The sequence below is a fragment of the Archocentrus centrarchus genome, chromosome 21 (assembly GCF_007364275.1).
Source record: "Archocentrus centrarchus isolate MPI-CPG fArcCen1 chromosome 21, fArcCen1, whole genome shotgun sequence".
Lineage (NCBI taxonomy): Eukaryota > Metazoa > Chordata > Actinopteri > Cichliformes > Cichlidae > Archocentrus > Archocentrus centrarchus.
Genome location: NC_044366.1, coordinates 18,587,955 through 18,609,856, shown reverse-complemented (window position 1 = coordinate 18,609,856; position 21,902 = coordinate 18,587,955). Strand labels below are relative to the sequence as shown.

The 21,902-nt window shown below is 39.9% G+C and overlaps 2 protein-coding genes across 5 annotated transcripts; both read right to left on the bottom strand.

The window, feature by feature from the left end:
- Positions 1 to 2,342: 2,342 nt before the first annotated feature.
- hoxd3a (homeobox D3a) lies at positions 2,343 to 21,698 on the bottom strand. Of its 4 annotated transcripts, none has more exons than XM_030758390.1 (4): positions 21,459 to 21,698; positions 6,341 to 6,400; positions 4,240 to 4,789; positions 2,343 to 4,075 (listed from the first exon to the last, which is right to left on the bottom strand). In XM_030758390.1, the coding sequence occupies exons 3-4, from the start codon at positions 4,685 to 4,687 to the stop codon at positions 3,324 to 3,326; spliced, it is 1,200 nt and encodes a 399-aa protein (XP_030614250.1). In that variant the 5' UTR covers positions 4,688 to 4,789; positions 6,341 to 6,400; positions 21,459 to 21,698; the 3' UTR covers positions 2,343 to 3,323. The 4 variants fall into 4 exon arrangements, with proteins under 4 accessions (XP_030614250.1, XP_030614249.1, XP_030614248.1 ...); XM_030758389.1 differs by lacking the exon at positions 21,459 to 21,698 and adding an exon at positions 18,471 to 18,571; XM_030758388.1 differs by lacking the exon at positions 21,459 to 21,698 and adding an exon at positions 10,240 to 10,381.
- On the bottom strand, positions 12,298 to 15,786 carry hoxd4a (homeobox D4a). Its single transcript, XM_030758392.1, has 2 exons — positions 14,415 to 15,786; positions 12,298 to 14,026 (listed from the first exon to the last, which is right to left on the bottom strand). The coding sequence occupies exons 1-2, from the start codon at positions 14,821 to 14,823 to the stop codon at positions 13,728 to 13,730; spliced, it is 708 nt and encodes a 235-aa protein (XP_030614252.1). The 5' UTR covers positions 14,824 to 15,786; the 3' UTR covers positions 12,298 to 13,727.
- Positions 21,699 to 21,902: the final 204 nt, after the last annotated feature.

Sequence of the window (21,902 nt, the reverse complement as noted above, 5' to 3'; positions counted from 1 at the left end):
TCCTTATAAAGAAACGGTACCTTATTTAGTTTACCTCAAACAGTTTGAATGAACAGCTGGATTCCTCCCGGTGGTCCCATGTTATACAGCACCTGTCCTTCATCCTAGACATTTACCCCACACACACACACACACACACACACACACAAAGGTTGTTTGCAGTCAGGATGTCCTGAATACAGATGAGTTTAAATGGTGTTAGCACCTCTTGTTCTCATTAATACAGCAGGACCACTTCGCCATATGTAAATATTACCCTCCACTGAGAAGGCGTGGCCTTCCCGTTTTGTATCCAATCAGGAGCGTAAAATCCGCTGCACTGCCCGCTCCAACAAAGCCTTTCTTGTTTGATTAAATGTTCTACTTCTCTTTTTAAGCCATCATTTTAAAATGAATTTAATAGACAGTCTATACAGCCAAAGGGGCATGTGTAATTTCACCATAACCAGTTGCACATGCTTAATTGCCAATCACTGTAATGACATTTCCACCTTCTTTCTTCCCCCCTGTTTGCATGCACAAAATTCAAACGCAAGGTTCTGTAAAGCACCACGTTTCTGTACCGTTTCCTAAGCAGGCTTTTCTTTTTTGTAGGGGTAGAATTTCTTTTTCACAGCAGCCCCAGGCAAAGGAACTGTGCTGCTGCTATTTCCAACTGAGGTGTAACTTGGTTTTTTTGAATGCCGCAGTGTTGAATTTGATCTCAGCTACACCCGTGGCTAATTTACAGAGTCAGGGACATAATGACGTGGATAAAATCTAAAACACAATTTGCTCCATTTGTTGCCTCATAAATGAGATTTTAACTTCCATTATTTCCAGGCTTGAGGATGCAGTTTTCCACTTATGCTCACAAGTTAGCCAGAGCACTGGAAAATAAATAAATAAATAAATAAAAAACTCCACTGTTTATTCAGCTATTTTATAAGTTTATTAATTTATATGATAATTATTTGACTTATTTGCATATAAGTAATGAAACCGCGTTTTCATTGGCTCTGAAACTGCATGCGGAGCTCAAGAAAACAATTATTTAACTTATTCAGTGCTAAAATTGTTTTTTTATGAGAACTATTTTAAGGACTCCATAAATTACATGTGAGGTGCAGAAAGTGGAAGGTGGTGGGGAACCCACCCAGGGTTAAAATGGCCGCCATCCACTGAATACTGATGATTTGTGTTGCAGCAGCTCAGAGATGCAAGATGGATTTGTTTGTTGCTTAACATGGACTAAACTTACAAACGCTGCCGTTAATATAACCGTGAATTACGCTCAGTTCAGCGGCTGATTTAAAAAATTTTTTTTATTTTTTTGAATTTTTAGGAGCTCACTCTGAATTAAAGCCACAGTGAATTAAAGCCACTGATGATTTCTGTGACAAGAGTTTCATTTTCCTTCATGCGCTCTTAAATCCGGGGATATATCATCTTGGAAAATGTGAACACAGACCCCCCCCCCCCCCCCCCCCCCTCCCCAACTCCCCAGCTTCCCCCCTCCAGCATTAAAGATTGGCCTGTTCGGTTAGAAATGTGTTACTTGGATTTGGAATGCAAATGCTTTGTTCACGAGGAGGAGGGATCAGCGAGGAGTCTGAAAGCGACGAGTTTTTGATTAATGAGCTTTGAAATGGCTCTCCAGGAGCAATAAAGGATGAACTGCTCTCTCTCTCTCTCTCTCTCTCTCTCTCTGTGTGTGTGTGTGTGTCTCAGTCACACACCCCTCTGCATCTTGTCCTATGTCAAGGAATCACCGTGTATTTTTGTTTTGTCACCAGTCTGCTTTGTCTTGCCCACCAACCAAATGGCCATATTTTTATTGCTTATACTCTGTCACTTTATATGAGATTATTTTGTCTCGCTGTACACCAATCAATTAGACAGTCAGTGATTAGACTTTGGTCTTTGCAGGAAAATTGAGCTTATTTTCTTGTCCCAGCAAGCAGGAGGCTAATCATGTGGCCGAGTCTAAAAAAATAAGTGACATGTGGAAGATGCAATAAGCCCATAGACTCACTTCCCTCATACCAATAAAACATCAATAACCTCCAGAGCCTTTTATTCCGCTGAAATGCACTTTGCATTGGAAGCATAGAGCCGTCTGATGAGTTTTAGATATCCTGGTGTCTAATTATTGATTGTCTCTCCCTGTTTAGGCTGTACAGTAAAGCTGTGGGTCAATACGCCTCCTCGGCACTGTTACCTGACAGATCCACTGGCAGCAGCAGCAGCAGCAGCTGAATGAGAAATTAAAAATAATGAGTAGCTGCAGGAAAACCAGAGTTCCTGCAGCAGGGTTTAAAAAAAAGGAAAAAGAAAGAAAGAAAAGGAAAGAAATAAAAACGGAAGTTTAAGCACTTTATTTACAAAATGTTGAACACAATAAAATATAACATTTCAATATCATTAGGGTTTCATAAATTTATGGATATCCAACTGAATGGAATAACAATGGAAGACAAATAAAAAATAGCAATGGACTACACAAAATGACATGCTGGTGTGTATAATATTTGATACTTCGATAGTCTACGTTTTGTTTAAGATTTGACACAAGAATAACCATGGACATATAGTGATGTTTATACACTATAAAATGTCCCATTTGTCCCAGATTTACAATTAAAAATGCTCTTTTTTTTTAAACCAACAACACATTGCGAGTCATAGCATTTTTCCAAACCCTGTTTTGCCAACACTTCCAAGTGCACTGATCTGTCCAATCTTACAACAAACTCCACACGTATAAATACTCGCATATAAACGATAAATAATGTGCAATACAAAAGTAATTAAATAATAAATAGGCTATATGCTAGTACCAAAGATTATGTAAAATAATAATAACAAAACAATAAATAAATTGGGGTGTCAGCGGGGGAAATGAGATCCTATAACAAACAGACGAACAACTTCCCTAAAATCCTTCTCTCTCTAAGGATGCGCTTCTATTTTTATGATCTACAAGACTTACCTTCAAGTAATGGCATGAAATATTCACTCAAAAATAAAGCAAAAAATAAAAAAAAATTGCGCATTGCACTTGAGAATAAAAAAAATAAAAATACTGACAACCGGGCTAGTCTGCCTCTCCGCGTCCCCAAATATTCAAGAGAAATGGACAAAGCTGTATTATTTAGAAAATAATTACACAATAGCATTAATAGTAATATCAATAATACTGTAATAATACACACGACTCGCTTGGAGTGTAGTTATTAGACTAGTGAGGTAATAAAAAAAGAGCGCAACATAATCTTGGCACACATACACACATACACACGCACGCACGCACACACACACCCGCGCGCGCGCGAAACCACATATTACAAATGCGTCAGTTTAGGCGCTTCCTGAATCCTTCCCTGAGACGCTTGGTGAGAGGTGAGGTCTGTGTATGTGGGATGGGGATCACAGGGTCCATGGTGGTGGTTTCCTGGGATCTGAGCGGCACAGCTGTAGTCCACACTGGTGGATGAGGGGTGGGGAAGATGGCCGAGGTTGAACATGGGGCCCGAGGCTGGCATGGAATCAACAAAATTCCCACCCACATAAACGGGACTGCTTTGCAAATTGGCGTTGGCAAAGCTGCCGTTGCTCTGCATGCCGTGGTGATCGTACTCGGATCCCGGGTATCTCTTCTGTTGTGGGATACAGCCACCCAAGGGTGCCGTGTACGCAGCCAAGCCGTACATATTTTGCTGGGGTTTGGCAAAGGACGGGGGTGAGGGCGCGTCATAGCTGAGGCTGTTCACATTTTGGAGCTGGCCAGAGTATCCAATGTGATTTGGGCCACTCAGCGGCGGGCTTCTATCCGGGGAATGTCCCAGGGGGGAGTGCGCGAGCCCTTTAGACTTCTGGTCCTTTTTGTATTTCATCCTCCTGTTTTGAAACCAGATCTTTATTTGACGCTCGGTGAGATTCAACAGATTTGCCATTTCCACTCTCCGAGGACGACAAAGATAGCGGTTAAAGTGAAACTCCTTCTCCAGCTCCACAAGTTGCGCGCTGGTGTATGCAGTTCTGACCCGTTTGGACGCTGGTCCTGGTGGGCTCTTCTCATCACTCACCTCACCACCTGTTAATGAACCACAGAATCACCTTAAGGTTTTTTGAACCATGTGAAACACAATTTATAAACTGTATGCACATCAAGGCCCGGTACCTCCAACCCCTCCCCTCCCAACCGAAACACAGCTATACACACACATTACACATGCACTTCACCATCATGATCACTACCTGCAGTGGCACAATTATTTGAGTTCTTCTGCTTTGAGTTCTGTCGGGTCTCCTTCATCCAGGGGAATATCTGCTTCGTGAGGGCCGGTGTGGCGCTGCTGGAAGCACTGCTGGATGGGGACTTCTTCTTCTGGGATGCAGAGCTGTTGGAGCTAGGGGAGGATGCAGATAGTGGAGGTGCCTGCTGCTCTGAAATACTAGTCGCTTGGCTGCTGCTGTTACTTTGACTGCTGCTTTGTCGCATGCAGTCTCCGTTCAAGTCACTGTCTTTGAGGGCTGGTGGCCGGACTGCGGATGTCTGAATGGGACAAACTGATCCCTGGTAGTCGCTGTCTATGTTAGAAGTAGGGTAGGACTGATGTGCGGGCCCATAGTTATAAGAGTCAGGCTTGGGGTAGGTGTAGCCTCCAAAAAGTCCAGAGTTATCGTAGTATGTTGCTTTCTGCATTTTGTGGATTTAATGCCAACAAGCCAGTGAAGCTTTATCCAGTTGCATGAGTGTTGTTTATTTACGTGATTGGTGTTTCCCACCGCTGCTCCAGTCTGTGACCTATAAAAAGAAACATCTCATTGTAACGCCACTGAATGTGTGAGAAACAACGTTTGAAATCCACAGTAAACCAAAGGACGCAGCTTTCTTGAGCCAGACTGATATTGCTGTATACTGCATTTGATACTTTCTAATTAAACAGCTAAAGCAATTAAATTAGAAAGCACCAGATGTCTTTACACTGTCTATAACAATGCTTTATCTCCCGTTCGTTCGACTCATTTCTTGGCACAAAACAGTTAAAGTTTAACTTGCACTAAAAGAACCCTCTGGGAGGCTTTAGGAGTCCCTTGCAAATAAGCTGAATCAGCATTTGACACACACATACACACAATACCCTTTTCAGTAATCACAAGGCCTGACAAAGGCCGTCATGCATTCATTGTTCCCGCGCGCACACGCATTAGGATCGCACGTTCAAGAGCGCAAGAAGCACAACACTAAACTCCCGCACTGTTGATGTAAAAATGTAGCTGTGTGTGTGTGTGTGTGTGTGTGTGTGTGTGTGTGTGTGTGTGTGTGTGTGTGTGTGTGTGTGTGTGTGAGAGAGAGAGAGAGAGAGAGAGAGAGAGAGAGAGAGAGAGAGAGAGAGAGATAGCTGGGTTGGGCTGGGTTAAATGTGATATTTCATTAGCCTTTACGCACGTCTCAAACACTATAATTTGGATGGTTGGTCAGTTTTGTTCTTCCTTTTCTTCTTAAATGTTTGTAATTATCTAGAAAAATGATAGAAACCTCTGGAGGATATTTTGACAACCAGCAAATTGTTATTATTAATATTATATTTTTTAACCAATATGACAGAAAGACATGGCAACATTTAAAGTAAGCTGAAACAAAATTATCAAAGGGCCCTCCTGTACTGTATGTTGGTGGCTTTACAAGGTGCAGTCTGCACCGTGCATAACAATTGCACCTGTCAGTGTGGACCGCGGCAAAATTTATGACCGCAAATGTTATGGTTGTAAACGGCCTGAGAGGGGAATGAAAAGCAAAACACTCCTCAAGACTCACAGCCCTCAGAAGTGTAAAACTAAGCGTAGGAGGAAGGCAAGGGAAAGAATTTCATACTCGGCGACTTCTCCCATACAGAGGCTCGGTTTATAAATGATGCCTCCATTCTGGCTGAGAGCGAGTCTGCAGCTAAACACAGAGGTGGAAGGCACGGAGCTGTTTTGCTGCTTTGAATAAGGCAGGGGGATACTGGCAAAAGGCTCATCTTGTTATGTGGAAACCTCAGGATGAAGTCTTCCAAACTCTACTTTTTACTTTTATTATTTATTTATTTTTTCTTTTCTTATTATACGAGCTCTCCCTGTTTAATTCGAGCAACGCTGTTGCAAAGGAAATGGGACGTACTGAAATTGGACTCTGGCCTGCGTAAATAATTACACGTACAGGTTAAGACCATCCTTCATGTCTGTTTTCTTGATTTAAGCCTCCTGTGAAACACTGTGAGCGTAAATATGTAGCCTAATAACAAATCACCCTTTCACCTTGTTAGCAGTTGGCTGTGTTGTCCTCTCCCTTCATTAAAAAAGTGTTACTCACCGAAATCTGCGCAGATCTGTTTTATGCCAGTCAAGCATTCATCACTGCTTCCATCTCGACCTAAAAGGCAAAAACAATAATAAAAACTAAATAATTTTCATCAGTTATTCGTTCCATTTGAATCGTATGCGAGTGAGTCATAAACAAACAGGCTCGTTATTTGGCCTTTGTCAAATGTTAGAATTTTTGTAGTAATTATTTTAAGATTTATGTGTAAACTCAAGCCAAACTGGATAATTGGATAATTAATTTAAAAAAAAAAAAAGATAAAATACAAGACCAGGGCTTCAATTACACATTTCCCTGCGCGTTCATTTTATTTCTGTTTTTATTTGTTTCTCCCTTTTTATTGCTTTCAGTTTCTTGAGAGTCAAAAGTCTTACATGTGCACTTTTATACAAAGAGCCAGGCCAAATATCTAGCAGTCATAAGCGTTTTAGGTGACCTTAGGGTCATTCAGCAGTAAGTCATAGTTTAATGAACAACGAGCAGTTTGCCTTAAAGACGAGCGAAGTCTCAACTAAATTCACAGCAGCTTTTCAGCGCTAACAGAAACAGGACAAGATGCTCGACCGACGGCGAAGAACCCAGAAATGAAACGCCAGAAATCTTATAGATAATTGTGTTTGCTGAGTGTAAAACGAGCTCCTGTTTCACTGCTTCTGTCTGAGGAATTTAACTTCATAATATCACGATGAAAGTGTAAGATTTCTTCATGAGGTTTGCGAAAAACCTGATCGATAATCTGCACCTCGAGTGCCTTTGAGCACACTGAGCTACTAGTAGCAGACATGGTTCCCTTTTCACACGGCTGTGTTTTTCGCCTACGCGTTGTTACGGTAAGTTTGGTTCACACAATGGGTCGGACTCAATGTGGAGTGTTATTATCCCACTTACTCATTTCTCCGGCTTAGCCCTTCAAAATCTATTAATAATAGTGGGTGTTGTTATAAGTGGAAAAAAATATGGTACAACAAAAACATGAGTTGAGTCTATAATTTTACATAATACTAAACCTGCACTTGGTGTTATGGAAAAAAACAAAAAACAAAAACAAAACATAAATTGCTTTTTTGCAGAAAATTAAGTGCTGCTAACAAATTCTAAATTTTTCAGCAAAAAGTCTTTATTATTATTATTATTATTATTATTATTATTATTATTATTATTATTATTATTATTATTATTATTATTATTATTTCCGAAGACTGTGCGAGTAATTATGAGTAGCCCAGGCCTATAATGCAAAGCTGTAATGCACAATAATGAAATCTTAATCCTATATAAAACAGAACGAAATGGGTGCAAATATCTTAAATGTGAGTTTATTGCCGTCCATATTCAGGCCTATGGTTTATCAGTCCAGAGAGAGAGAAAACATATTTACATGAGTCAATATTATTAGCCAAAAATAAGTCAGCCATTAAGGTGTCCAAACATTAGAAAAATAAACGCATTTTCCTTTGTTCTTGTTCACTATTCAGACCGGTTATCCTTTAAAGCACCCAGTATGAATCCATGTATAATATAACGTTGCAGGTTAACAAAGCCATACTATTGAAACCACATAAATCACGGCAAACGCCAGTGAGTGAGGATAAGACAACAAATTAATGTGATTTACGATCCAAGAGTCAAAAAAGAAAAGTTCTTCTCCTACTTCTTCCTCCGAGCAGGTTTTCATAAACGTGAAATCAGCTGAAAAGTGCAGGGCAGCTCAGGCTCAATCTGTCGATAATATTTGAACGCAATTTCTCGAGGAAAAAAAACTATAATAATGGTAATAATATGAATCTGCTTTTGAAGAGATAGCTTTGGGCTTCCATACCCGCGCGTTTGCCGGTGAGAGCGACATTAACGAGCATCGCCTCCATGAATGGAATGAATCATATATATTTCCTTGGATTATATTAACCCGTGGTTAAAGGTTGGATTCTGCCATGCAATTGCTTACCTGTGAATCAATTCATCATAAAGCAGTTCCCTCTCAGTCTCAGTTCCTTTCCACGTCTCAAGAATAAATCCTTCACCCTTTGTCTGTAGACAATGCTGTCCTAAACCTGATCTTGCTGTTTTTCAGACATTTCCATATACCAGTGGAGACAGTATTCCCGAAAGAATGGAAGGACTCGCATTCAACTACCAATAAAAAGCGAACAAGGTATCCTTATTCCTGAAAAAAAAAAAATCACTGGCAATCAATCACCCTGTGAAATATACAGGAATTCACAAACGGAGAGGCCTGTAAAGATTTGGAGCTAACATTGGGATTTTTTGGTGTTTCGGAAGCTTTATGATGACAAATAAAGGCGCTGCCTGGAGGTACAAGCATATTTGTTCACGTGATTGTTCTCTTCTTCAAGTAAGCCTTACCTCACCAATCCATTTTGATAAAGGGTGGCGTTTATTTCCTCATCTGAACTGTGTGAATGTGAAAATGTTCCTCTGCCTATTTCTTTTTATCTCCTCATGAATTGCGAGTCCTGCAGCTCGCCTGCACTTTAGCATTTAAACTCAAGCAGATATGCTTTTGTTTGGGTGCTGAACATGCACGTATAAACGTCTTTAGCCCCCCCACAGCGGCATCTAAGTGGAATGCAATGTGCGCAAAATGATCTGTGCATTTTACGTTTACAGACGCTGAAAAATTTTTCAACATTTCTGGAGATTTTTTTATCTTTTATTTTTTTACCTCAAAAATAGAAACTATCACAGATTTCGCAAGGAGCAAAATGAGCCTCACCCACCACATTTTGCATAATATTGAAACATTTTAAAACGCGGTTTTGGTTAATTTACAAACAAATGCAATGATGTGGGAGTGCACTTTTAAAATGATTTATGAAATAAGTGACGTGTGTGTTTTTCTTGCAACTGGGAACGGATTGTATTCAAATAAACCACATTATCATCTTGTGTTTGTTGTGTCTGTCTTCCCACACAGCTGAAGCACAAAGAGGCACGGAGCCATGTCTTCCTGCATTGTTTTCAGTACTAACCATATACTATGAAAAATAATGGCAAGGTTTGATACCAATAAAAATACACGGAAAGGCCAGGGTAGTTTCTAACATTTGGAACCACAGAGACGGTTCTCAGACCTCTGGCTGGTTCAGCGGTGGGTTATCTTTGCTGAGAAGAAGAAGAAGGGATGCAGAACTGGTAGCGTCTCAGCATATGTTCAGAGGGTAATAAAAGTGAAAGATTTACAGTTTTCGCCCGGCCCCCCAACAGCCTCGCACCCTTTTAGGGATAACTGAGAATGATTTACAAGGAGGCAGAACTGTCAGCCTGGCCGAACTTCTAGGACTTCTAAGAAATCAAAATCAGATCATCCCCCACTAACAATAAAAACAATAGAAATTGACTGTGCTCTCAAGCGAAAGGGAAAGATAAATAACCAAGAATTTATTTTATGGTGAATTCTACAAACCAAAATGTTTTCATTTCTACTTAGCAAGCAAGACAAGTTAATTTGAACGCTGATTTAATTTTTTTTAAATGTCCCAGAAAATTAGTAAAAATCTGAATTAGACTCTGAATAAGGAATCAATGGGCCCTATGGAGGGGCCAGACTAAGCTGCATGTGTCCGAAAGAGCAGTTATTCAAAGCGAGCATCCATAAATCCTACATGTCACTGCCATTTACTTTTTTCACATTAGTCCCATCAGTCCATTTCAAGACATTTGCGCAAACCGTAAAACAGAAAATTTCTCCAATTGCTGATATATATGTTTATATTATTTTTTTCAAAGAAGGCATCTAGCGACCAGCCACAGCCTATACAATTGCGCTCAGAGCGCACACATCAAAGGGAGCAATTTATCAAATATCACGACATTTGATATCGTCATTTACCAGCTGGGGCAACATGAAAAATGTTGAAATATTTACCTACCCAAGCATCCATCGGTTCAGATGTGTTGCTAAAGTGCGGGACTACAGTTGCGTCGGGAATCGGATATTATTTTCTTGGGGGATCTCTTCAGTTTTCAAGTCTGATAGAGTCCTTGCGATTAATGACGACGCCGTGTTTCTAGGGGGACGTGCTGCATTAATTATTTAGACAATCACGTGGTCGAGAATAGAGAGCGGAGTGGTATAGTCTCTGGATTATATCTCTGAATGCAGACAGCGCACTTTAATATATCTTAGGGGGGTTGTCTGGCTCGGAGAGGCTTCTTGCGAAAACAGCTGGAAATCAAATATGGCCGGATGGAGAGCAACGACGCTGTATTCCTGCACTGGGTGCAGTGTCATTGAAAATGGCACTGCCTTTGGCTCCCATTTATTGCTGTTCAGACATGTAGGTCAGTGTGGCTACACACTGCACGTTGTAGTAGGCTGCTCTGACCTCATAACAGCTAAGGAAACTATGATTTTGGCATTAGTTCAATCCGTGCATTTTAAGCCGGAAGCTCAGAACACCCAGGTTTTACATTAAGTGGCTTCAAAAGAATAAAATAGTAAGAAGTAAATAGTAATAGTAAGTTAGGGCTTGTAATGTTAATATAATGTATGTTAGGTAGCCCCCCCCCTCCTTCTGTAGTCGCCCCCCCCCCCCCCCCCCCCCCCTTTTTTTTTCTCTCTCTCGCTCTCTCTCGCTCTCATCTTCTCCTCAGCATCTATATGGAGATCATTTTTGGCAGGATGGTGGATTGGTAGCATCACTTTGTCTCTGCTTCTCTCTACATCTATATGACAAACTTGCATTTTATGTATACACAAACATTTATGCGCGGCGCACGCACGTGCTCAGTGGGGATCAGACAGTGGTCACTGGGGATGAAAACTGTTTGGGTGCAGATTGTCTTTACAAATGCATACATATGGTCACTTTGTTTATATCAAAGCTGAGCCTGTAACGTGGCGGGTCGAAGGTCAGTATTGCAGTGGCTCATCCTCAATAAAGTCTCAACTCGTGAACAATGGGGGAGGGGTGGTTAATATCAACCATAAGCAAGATATAGGTATTTTTTAATGCCTTCAAGTAGTATACGGTACTATTGATACTTTATTTCTTCGTACTAATACAGCTCTAACGAATGTGGCGTGAATTGGTCTTGGAGAAGGACCAAATCCTTTTAACAAGTTTTCCCTGTCAAATTGAGTCTTATAAGGTCACTAAAGATAATTTGTGCTTCCATCGCACAGTAAGGACTCGTGTAACAACTTTTTCATGTTGAATGTGGCAAGAAAGGGGGTCTTGAAAATCCCCGCTAAGGGCATTTTCTGTTTTTGCGCAGTGCTTGGGCTCCCTTTGTTACGACCTAATGAGTTTAAGAAGACATGGGACAGTAAAAGCCTCTCCTAGGATGTATGTATATATTTTTTTTTTCCAACGGTAGCTTTCACTTGTGTTGCACCAGCAATACAAACACACAAATTCCAGACTTGACAGGACAACAGGATGAATTTGTATACCCAGCGCCCATTTGGTCCATTTGTAGATGTTTTGTAAAAGCGGCCTGTGGGTCCATATGGCTCCTTGTAAGTATTAGGTGGAAAAAAAACACTTGGAACAAAAGACGTTCGTTGCATGTAGCATAAACCAAATGGCACCAAATAACGCAATCGAAATAAAGTTAAATCAAAATTCAATCAGAGAAAATAATAAATATAACAATAAATACCACTTGGGGTTGAAAGAAATTATATATATGTATATGGACTCTATCAAAATCGACCTTGAGATCAGGAAATAAACATCCCAGAACACATTCTCTTGCAAATATTTAAATGCATAATCAGTAGAAATCTTTATTTTTTTATTCAATATACTTCTCACATCTCAATGCACCGTACAAGGTAAAAAGCATGTACAAAAATAAAAACAAAAGATTGCATATTGACATGAGGAGACAAATGCACAAATCAGAACCTTTCCGGGGGGCTTCGCCTGGTATAAATACTGTTAAAACACGTGTAAAACGGGGAATTCAGCGGCTCTTACTTGAATCAGCTTTAGCTTTTTTTTTTTTTTTTTTTTTTTTAAGGGTAGACCAGACCTCCAAAGCAAAGCGAATAGCGCCTGGGAGAGAAAATGCTGCCTGTCCGGCGGGTCAGGGGTGCTGGGGTCAGTCCTTGCGGCTGAAATGTGTCCCCTGGATGAACCTGCCACTGCTGCTTTGTCGACCTTCGGTTGAAATACCTTTTCAACTCTCTCATCAAGAAGACTTCAGAAAGGAGACCTCCTCATACTGGGAGAGCTTCTTGGCTTTTTGTCCGAGGACAAAGACGGTATAAAACAAGAAATATCTGTCTTGAAACATGACCTGAAAGAGCCCCACGGTTAGCTTTGTTGTAAATGAAAAAAAAAAAAAACTAGGAGATTCCCATGTTAACTAAGACTAAATCTTTGCATAAGGCCATGCTAATAATGCACAAGAGTTCAAACATATTTCAGAATAATAAAGGTTTAACGAATACTTTTTTAATTAAATTGTGTACTATACGAAAATTTACACGTTTTTAAACAAATAAATAATGACGCAGAAATCGTCTAAAAAAATACTCCTAAATATCCCGGATTTGATTATTTCCGACTGGAAACATCCAGTATCAATTTGATGCCATGCAAGAACAAATGATCTTTCATATGAGAGTTTTTAAATGGCACAAGAGAGCCTCTGAAAATGTACACTGTTTACAAAGATGTCAGGAAAGATTTATAAGGGCACTCTGAATAGTATGCACACAGGAATGTCTTGTGTTTGGGAAATAACATTTTAAAAAATTCAAAGCTTTTTTTTTTTGTACAAAATAAGTTAAAACATACAAGTCACAAAGGATTCAGCGGGGAATTTTGCAACTCACGAAAGTAGGTTGGGGAGTGTTTGGCGTGCTCTATATGCAAATAATATCTCCTTCAAGTATATATTGTGCGTTTAATGTGAATTTTTCAATTGCCTAAAATAATATCTGTGCTGAGCACTGGTATAACATTTGTGTGTGTGTTTGTGTGTGTGTGATTTGAACGAATGATCTCGCTGCTTTTAAGTAAAGATATTTCGTTCTTTAAATCAGCGGAATCCACGTGAGAAGAGCAGAGACAGTTTCTAAATCCATGGAATCGGCCGAGGTTGCTTGTTAAATGTCCTCAGAGGAGTAACGTCGGAAAGGAGGGGAGGAAAAGTTTATTTCGACGTTTTTCTGTCTCTTTGAGGAAATTTAAACACAGAAGAGGGTCAACTTGCAAACCTCTCAGTTATAAAGAGCGATTGATTTTCTCACTCAGGCTCGAGGCAACAATGTTAGGGGGTCATGTTTGTTAAATTAAAACAAAATGGCTAGAAACGACATCAGTCCATGCAAAAGTCAGATGCAACTTTTGTCTTTTTTTTTTATGTACAGTTAATCTCTAAAGACCAGGACCACTTTCCTTTCTTATAACGCTGTAATATCAGTCTGGTTATCCTTCTGAATGCTTTGCAGATGGTTGGAAACTGGTGCAGATCTGCCCTTGGTGTTGGGTAGTTTGTGATCTTTCTTCCATTTCATCCGTCTGTTTTGAAACCAGATTTTGATCTGCCTTTCGGAGAGACAAAGAGTGTGGGCAATCTCAATCCGCCGCCGCCTGGTCAGATACCTGTTAAAATGAAACTCCTTTTCAAGCTCCAGAACCTGCTGCCGGGTGTAAGCTGTTCTGGACCGTTTGGGTTCCGATCCTGTGTAATCAGGGTTCACTGGGAGAAAGAAAACAAAATAAACAAACAAAAAAAAAGTCACCAAATGTGTCCGATGCAGCATGCAGGTAAAAAACAAGCAGCACAAAAATAACTAATTTCTCTATCTGGAAGTTCAAACTTTAAGAAAATTTGAACCGGACTGTCACCAGGAAACTGTGGATTATTTTAACTGAATTCAACCAGATTTGCTCTAGATTTAATCCCATTTCCACCGTCAGTGTGTGTTTTAGGCGCTCACCTAGCGGCCTATTTCCTGAGCTATAAAAATTTATGACTTGTGTAATTGGCGAGGCCTTTCAAAGACTCCTATAAATAGTATACTGAATGATTTCTGGATTATAGCTCTCAGTGGAGGAAGAAGGGGAAGAAGAAGAGGAAATCTTACCAGTAGTTACGTGAACTTTCTTCATCCAAGGGTAAACTACTGCTGGCTGCTTGGCTTGTATCCCATTTTGGCTCTTTGTGTTTTGCTGCTGTCCACAAGTCCGGGGTCCGGCCACTTGGACCGGAGTCCCCTGCTCAGTCTGTGCGCTAAAATGGCTCGGGTGGCTGGATCTCTCGTGCACATGACCCCGTGGCTGCACTGTGGAGTCCTGCACAGTGTTGCAGCCGAAGGGCTGCTCCGTGTAGTTTGACCGTGGGTAGATCCCTGGATGCTGAAAGTCTGTGTCCTGCGATGGACTGTAGTAGTCGGAGCCCTGCTCAGGTATATAGTTATTTTGTGAATATTCCTCGCAGGGAGGAAATTTGGGATCCACATACTTAGAGTTCACCATATACGAACTCATGGCCATTAATTTCTGAAGGTAGAAAATACTAATTTTTCTCGAGTTGTCTTTTTTCCTCCCTCCATAAAGCCCTCCTACTTGGTGTCAACTGAATAAAGTTAGCGAACCATGTGACCAGATCGGCCAATGGAGGTGATGCGGGTCCAAACACGGGTAAACATACAACTAAATGCATTTTTAACCAAGTTAAGATATACTAAAATTAGACCCTGATGGGGAAAAAAACTAAACTAATATTATCTTGAAACATCTGCGTGCGCATTTGGAAAATAGAAAGCGATGATTAAAAACGGGAGAAAAAGTGGCACAATATTTAACTTTAAAGTTATGCAAAACAAAGCGAAATATTGCAAATATGGAATGGTCGTCTGTGCATGCTGATGTTTCATCAAAGCTGATCAAAAACTATATCGGTTTCTAAAGTCTAACTTAGAGGCATGGTGTTTAACAGAGAAACCAACAAAAGATACAAAAAGCCCCTTGGCATAAAGACAGCGAATAATGAGTGAGGACAATTGATGGACACTGTCTTTGTCAAGAAGGGGTCATCCAAAAGTTACACGAATCTCATCACTTCATCTACTCCCATCCCTTTGGAAAAAAAAATCTGTCTCAGGAGCCTATTGGCCAGCAGCAGCAGCCTCTGAGAATCAATAATGTAGAGACAGAAACTGCCCACAAGAGAAAAAAAAAGCTACAGCTGGAGTGTCTGTGGCTTGGATTCATTTAGTAAATTCATTTAGTATTTCTTGCAAACACAGTGAGCCAAACAAGAATGCGCACACCTTCTAATGTTTATCTCCACGTGAAACATTTCACATCAGATTTCCTTCAAGCCTTTAAGAGTTACAACACGACCTCTTATGAGGAATGTGGTGTTGTCAGATTTACTCTCACTCATAAACCAGCACTGTTAATGTAACAACTGGCAGCACATTAGGCTTCAAATGCCCGATCAAGTTGGCAGTGCGTCAATAAATCGAAGTTTTTTCATCGACCATATACTCCCCTAGAATCGAATCTGTGAATCTGGTTTCATCACACAAATTCGGTTCTACAGGGTATATATAGACGACGGGAAGCGAAGCTGACCACTTTTAGCCCCTAAACCACATTATTATTTTGTTTCTTTGTACAGCACTCAAGACTAACAAAAATTAACAAAGTGGCCCACAGTCAGAATAAACCAAACCATCAAAGAAACTGGGGTTGCATAACAAAATAAGAGGCATGAATTAAAAACCGAGGGAAACACACTTCCATGGGCTATAATCATTCTCGAGTGCCCTATTTTCCTTTGTTTTAACCACGGAATTTCCCTTTCAATTTATTTCCCTTCCACAGTACAAAGCAGACTTTATTTTGTGGCCTTTTTTGTTGCTTATTTGAAGGAAACCTCGTTAAATAGCACTCGCAAAAGCCTTGAAGCGTTGTCACTTGCTGGCTCACAAAGCAAAAAAAAAAAACAACAACAACAACAAAAACCTGTAGGCCCACAGGTTACCTCTGCCCTGGGCACTCCTGTCAATTCTAAGTAAAAGACAAGCGTAAAATAGAAGAAAAAACATCTACTAACTGAGGTCAACCCAGGTTTCAGCGCAGTAGGTCTTCTTCCTGTCATCAGGCTACAGCCCAAGTTCATAGTGAGAGAAGAAACTTCTTCAAACACATAAATAACTTTCCACTTTTACAAACTGTCAGCTCAGATTTAAAGTTAAGCCTCAGTCAAACAAGCGAGAAACGCTATAAACCCATGAACAGATAAGCGCTCAACACTTGCTGGCTACTGCAGGGGTTCCTGTGCAAAAGATGCTAAAGGCTGGAGGCCACCGAGGTCAAACCAAATCATTTACAAACTTATCAAAAAGTTCAATTATTTTTGCTGCTGCTGACAGCTCAAAGGGTGCAAAAGTTTACCAACTTGTCTGACGTTAACCAACCACCATGGAGGCCACCTCAAGCCTTACACTGAGCTTCCTTTACAAATTAAATTAGTTAAAGCTGGGGATGATTAAGACAGATTTCCCAAAATGAGAAGGTCTAGCAAAAAAATAATATACTTTTTTCCCCCCAAGGATATTAAATCACTATTAAAATTAAATAATTCTACATCAAGGTTTATATATCACGAAAAGCTATCCCCTGGTTGGGGGAAAATATAATAAACCCTAAATACTTTGAGTCAGTACTTAAGCAATGACGCAGTCATTTGAATTTATGAAACATTTCCTTCTTGTTCAAAATGTGACACAATAATTGTATCTCAGCTCTGGAAAAGCTTAAAAACACTGTAACTGACACACAGGCCATGTTTTCTTCTTTAAAAAGAAAAATTAAACGGACAAAGACACCGATTACTAGCTAATTATTTGATAGATGGTGTAAACGATTTAGACTTATGTAACGGTTTTGCCGCAGTGTAACATTATAGACTTGCACCAGCCTTGCAAAACAGGCCTTTAATAGATAGCAATGAAACAAAAAGCAGCGCAAATGTAAAGTCAGTGTGACGCTTTGTGCTGGAGCTGCTTTAACGAATATGCGTAGTATGTATAGGTACATATATGTGCTGTGATCTGAGCTGGAAATTTCCACTAAAATACCAACAAAACTACAAAATGTTAGTTGTTAAATGACGAGTGCACAATTTATTCAAAATGTCCTTGCACTTCACATTTCAGTATTTATTAGACAGCCTGACCTGCCTTTCACCTGACCCTGCCAGTCCTTCTGACGGGTCAAAGCCGAGTTTCCCAACAAAAGAGCGATAAAGTCAGCGTTTCCTGGCAGCTTGTGTTAAACCAATGGCCAACTAGTCTCTAGCTTGACTCTTTCTTCATGATATTCACAATTTATTTTCTTTCGATTTTAAAGCCTCCACTGAGGATTTGAGAGCACCAGAAAACCTGAGGCCTGTTAAACTTTTGCGCAACGTAATGAAGCGCTTTTGTCTGACAATAACACAAAATAAAGGTTACGTTCCCTTCGAAGCTTGGATTAAACATGCAACCATCGTAAGACTGGATTTCTAACAAACGGTGACGAAATTAATAATTTAAAGGCCTGCAGTGCAAACGCGCCAGGCCTGGAGTGAATAAAGAAAAAGAAATCCACATGATGGACTCGAAACTGATTTTGCTGTAACATCAGTGTTACTTAAAAAAATACATTTCTATGTAAATACAACCCACGATGGCACTGTCTAGCAAACGAATTGTGGGCGAAGAAATGTACAGCCTCACAGATAGGACAGAAAACAGAATGCATCAGCAATTTAAAATACAATTGTGTTCTTTTAATTAAGACCTCAATATAATTGACAAATTAAATGAAGTTGACAAGATAAATGAAGTTCTCCAAACAGCTTTAAAAGCCCAAATACAAAGAAAAGAGAAAAAGAAGGGGGAAATGATGTAATGAAAAACAGACCAATAACACTTAAAAAAAAAAATGCATGATAGATCCGTGAAAGCTTTTCAAAACAATTCAAACACGGTAATCAGACTGAACAGAACTTCTTCAGTGCTGCACATCGTCTAAAAGTTACCGAGCGTGCACTGCAGCTTTACAGGCAGGAAACAGTTTAGCCTGAACATTACGCATGTGACATCACACGCCCCATACCCCGAGCATAATGATAAAACACAGCTTACCACGGAGCCCGCAACAGATGACACGCAGTCCAACAAACGCATCCATGCTGAAGGGAAAAAGTCAGTCTGGTAGAGTTCCCTGTCAATTGAGGCTCTATTCCATCTGGACTGTCTTACTAATACACAATGAGAATTATATTTTGGCTTGTCAAGTCCCAGGCCATAAAACAAAGTTTAATGGCATCACGTGTTTCCTCGCAGCCATTCACAACAGGGCGCAGGCCCATAAATAACGCTCAAAGTTGCACTTACTCAATAATAGCGATTGCACTGATGTGCACAGAGGAAAAGTCGTGGAAACGAGGAAGCAGGGAGGCGGAAGGGATTTTGTAAGAGTCACAACAGAAACTGGTACAAGAGAGCGCAGTGACAAAATGTTTTATTCCACTGGGAAAAAAAGTATCCTGGTTAAGTGTCAACATTAATTTTGATCATCTTAATGCAGAGGTGTGACATAACAAGAATTTCAATATTTAAATCTCCTTACTGGACAGACGCCTTTTGACCTCTAAATGTTAACAAATGCACCGAATACGCATCACTGATTGGTGCTCAAATACATTTTTTTTTTCCGTCCGGTGAACCTGTCACAATAAGACTGATGTCATTCATTCTTCCAGGCCAATCCCAGAGTGCAGTGCCTTTTGCTCCTCCTCCCCAGTTCTGACCTAACCGAAAGAGGACAGACCATGTTGAGGTTTGGGTGGCTGCGACTGTATGATATAATAGGCATGATAAATGGGAGGACACCAAATCAGAGACTTGTCATTTTCTGACATGCATGTTCTCATACATGTATTTCCTCCCTTGGAGATGGGTTGAGGGTGAAAATTCTGTAATAGCCCCAGGGGTGCTTTAGGTATAGCTGCACTCACATGGTTCCTGCTGTTAATTTTGCACGCCTTTTTTTTTTTGCCTGCGATTTAACACAAATGCTGCTATATGCTTGTAAATAAATTCATTTTAACTTAATAATCCTCCCCATCATCCTTTTTTATCGCAAGGACCAATCGCACAGCTTAATATTTAATGAATATTTGCTGGGGAAAGATGACAGACATGATATTTTGGAGCATATACTCAAACAGAAATATCCAAAACAACACAAAATGCAGCATGGCACAATTTTAATGGCTGAACTCGTTTGATAGCAGGTTTGAACTTATCCAGTGTTCATCTGAATGGGTGACTTTTCCGGCACACAATTCTCCAAAACAACTTTCAGAAAACAACTGGATCACGTGATGCCCGCCTCAGCTTCTCTCAGCACCCAATAACATGCTGATAAGGGACTGCTGAAAGGGACCAGAAAGGCTGACTGTTGGGCAACAGCGCCTTCTGCTGGCATGATAACGGCCTGTCCACATTTCCACTGTAAAATAAATAAATAAATAAATAATAATAATAAAAAAACTACACAAACCAGCTATTTCACCCAATCCTGTGTTAGATCAAAGTGTTGACGGAGATTTGAAGGAGGGGAGAGGAGATGCACTGCTGGAACGCAAACCATTGATTTTCCCCATTATGTGTACTTAATTAAAGCAAATAGCCTAATGTAGGTTAATTCAAGACTGAGTTCAATCAAGTTCTTCAAACAAATGACACTAATTCAGAAGAATAATTAAATCTTTTGTCTTTGCAAAATTGTATTTCCTCATGTTTAGATTTTAAATGTATTTGTAGAGTTTTTTTTAATGAATATAATGGGAATATGTTTGGCAGGGTAGATGTTAAAACTGTAAATTCTTATATTGTGGTGATAACGCATACATAACATTGTTAATTAAATAATGATTAATGTGACTGGAAACAAAAAAAACGATAATACAATTATTAAACAGCAGGAATAAAACAGCGCAGTTAGTTTTCACATAGTTTGATTTGAACAAACGCTTCTTTATATAATCTCACAATATGTAATATATTATATAATACGGCTACTGAGTATGTTGCTAGAGTCTAGACAGTCTGGATGTCTTAGAGGATTTCAGTAGGGGTGAAAAGGGGAAATCCATTTATGGAAACTAATAAAATGAGTGCAGGGCCTGCGGTCACACATTATACTAAATAATCACGTGTTACAAAACGTGCTTAAAAATATGTTTTCTTTTTGCACTGTCAAAATGAGCAATCGTGAGGGAACCCCGTGTCATTTTCTCAAGCTTAAGCTTGTGCCTGACTTTCAGGGTCCATTTTGCCGCATTGCAGTAAGGCTGTAAATACTTTCGCAGCTGCCTGTCAGGCAACAGTGAAATACTGTCTTTGTTCAGTTGGCCTCATCTCCAGGCAGCTGAAAACAACTAGGAAAACTGAACTTTTGCAAGCAGGCAATAAAGTAATGAACATTTATCTTGTCTGGAATATAATCCTGCATTTTCGGAATATAAGGTGGAAGAGAGAGATGGTATATAGTGGCTTCAACACAGATTTTCTTGTAGCTTGAGGTGGATCCATCTACAACCAAATGTAGTCTAACATTGCAAGTAAAATAAGGAATGACCGGTTCGTGACGAAGCTCTTTCATTTCTCTGCATCAAAAACACTGCTCATGCATCATCATCATCATCATCATCATCATCATCATCATCATCAATGGCCTGAAATGCAAGTTATATTTGTTCAGGAAAGGCCTGAAAAAGGCGACAATAAACATATTAAAACTACTTGATATCCACTAGATATTTTCTTAAATATTTCTCTTTGGTTGCTGCGATAAAAAAGGCTACATGCCGACTATAAAGACGTCATTATTAATATAATATCCTTCTGTTACAGAAAAGTATGTATATATTTAAAACAACAACAACAACAAAAACAAACAAAAAAACAATTAATCTCAACACACCCAGCAACATGTGAATTCACCAAATTACCTGAGTGCCATTACCTTGCAGCTCATTTACATGACTAATGAAACAGGAAGCTGTCAAACTTCACCATGCACTCACACAAGCCCAGATAGTAATTATCACACAGAAATCTTACCTATGGCCGAGAGGTACTCCATGTTTATTCTCTGAAGTTTGCTTAGGCAGCGCATTTTGCTAGAAGCTAGCGCAGATCTGTCAATGGAGAGGTGAGATATGGATAAAGTTGAAAACATCCAGTAAAAAAAATAAAAGGCGCAGCGCCACGAAACATATGTGCTGATCAGACGATTATGAAACGAATGGCATACGATTTTTAAGAGAGTCGACCGTGGTGTACCGGTTTAACGCTAGAGACAACGTGATACAGAATGCAGTGGGGGAAAATCGCCTGGGAAATCAGGAAAAGGGCCATGAAGACGTTTGCCTCTCGCACATGACCAGTGGCATCCAATGACAGGCGATGGAGGCACATAAAAAGGTCTATTACCAAGTTGTAAATTGTCCCCTCACAAAAAGGAATTTGGACTGCAGCAATTCTCCCCATCTTTGCGCATAATAG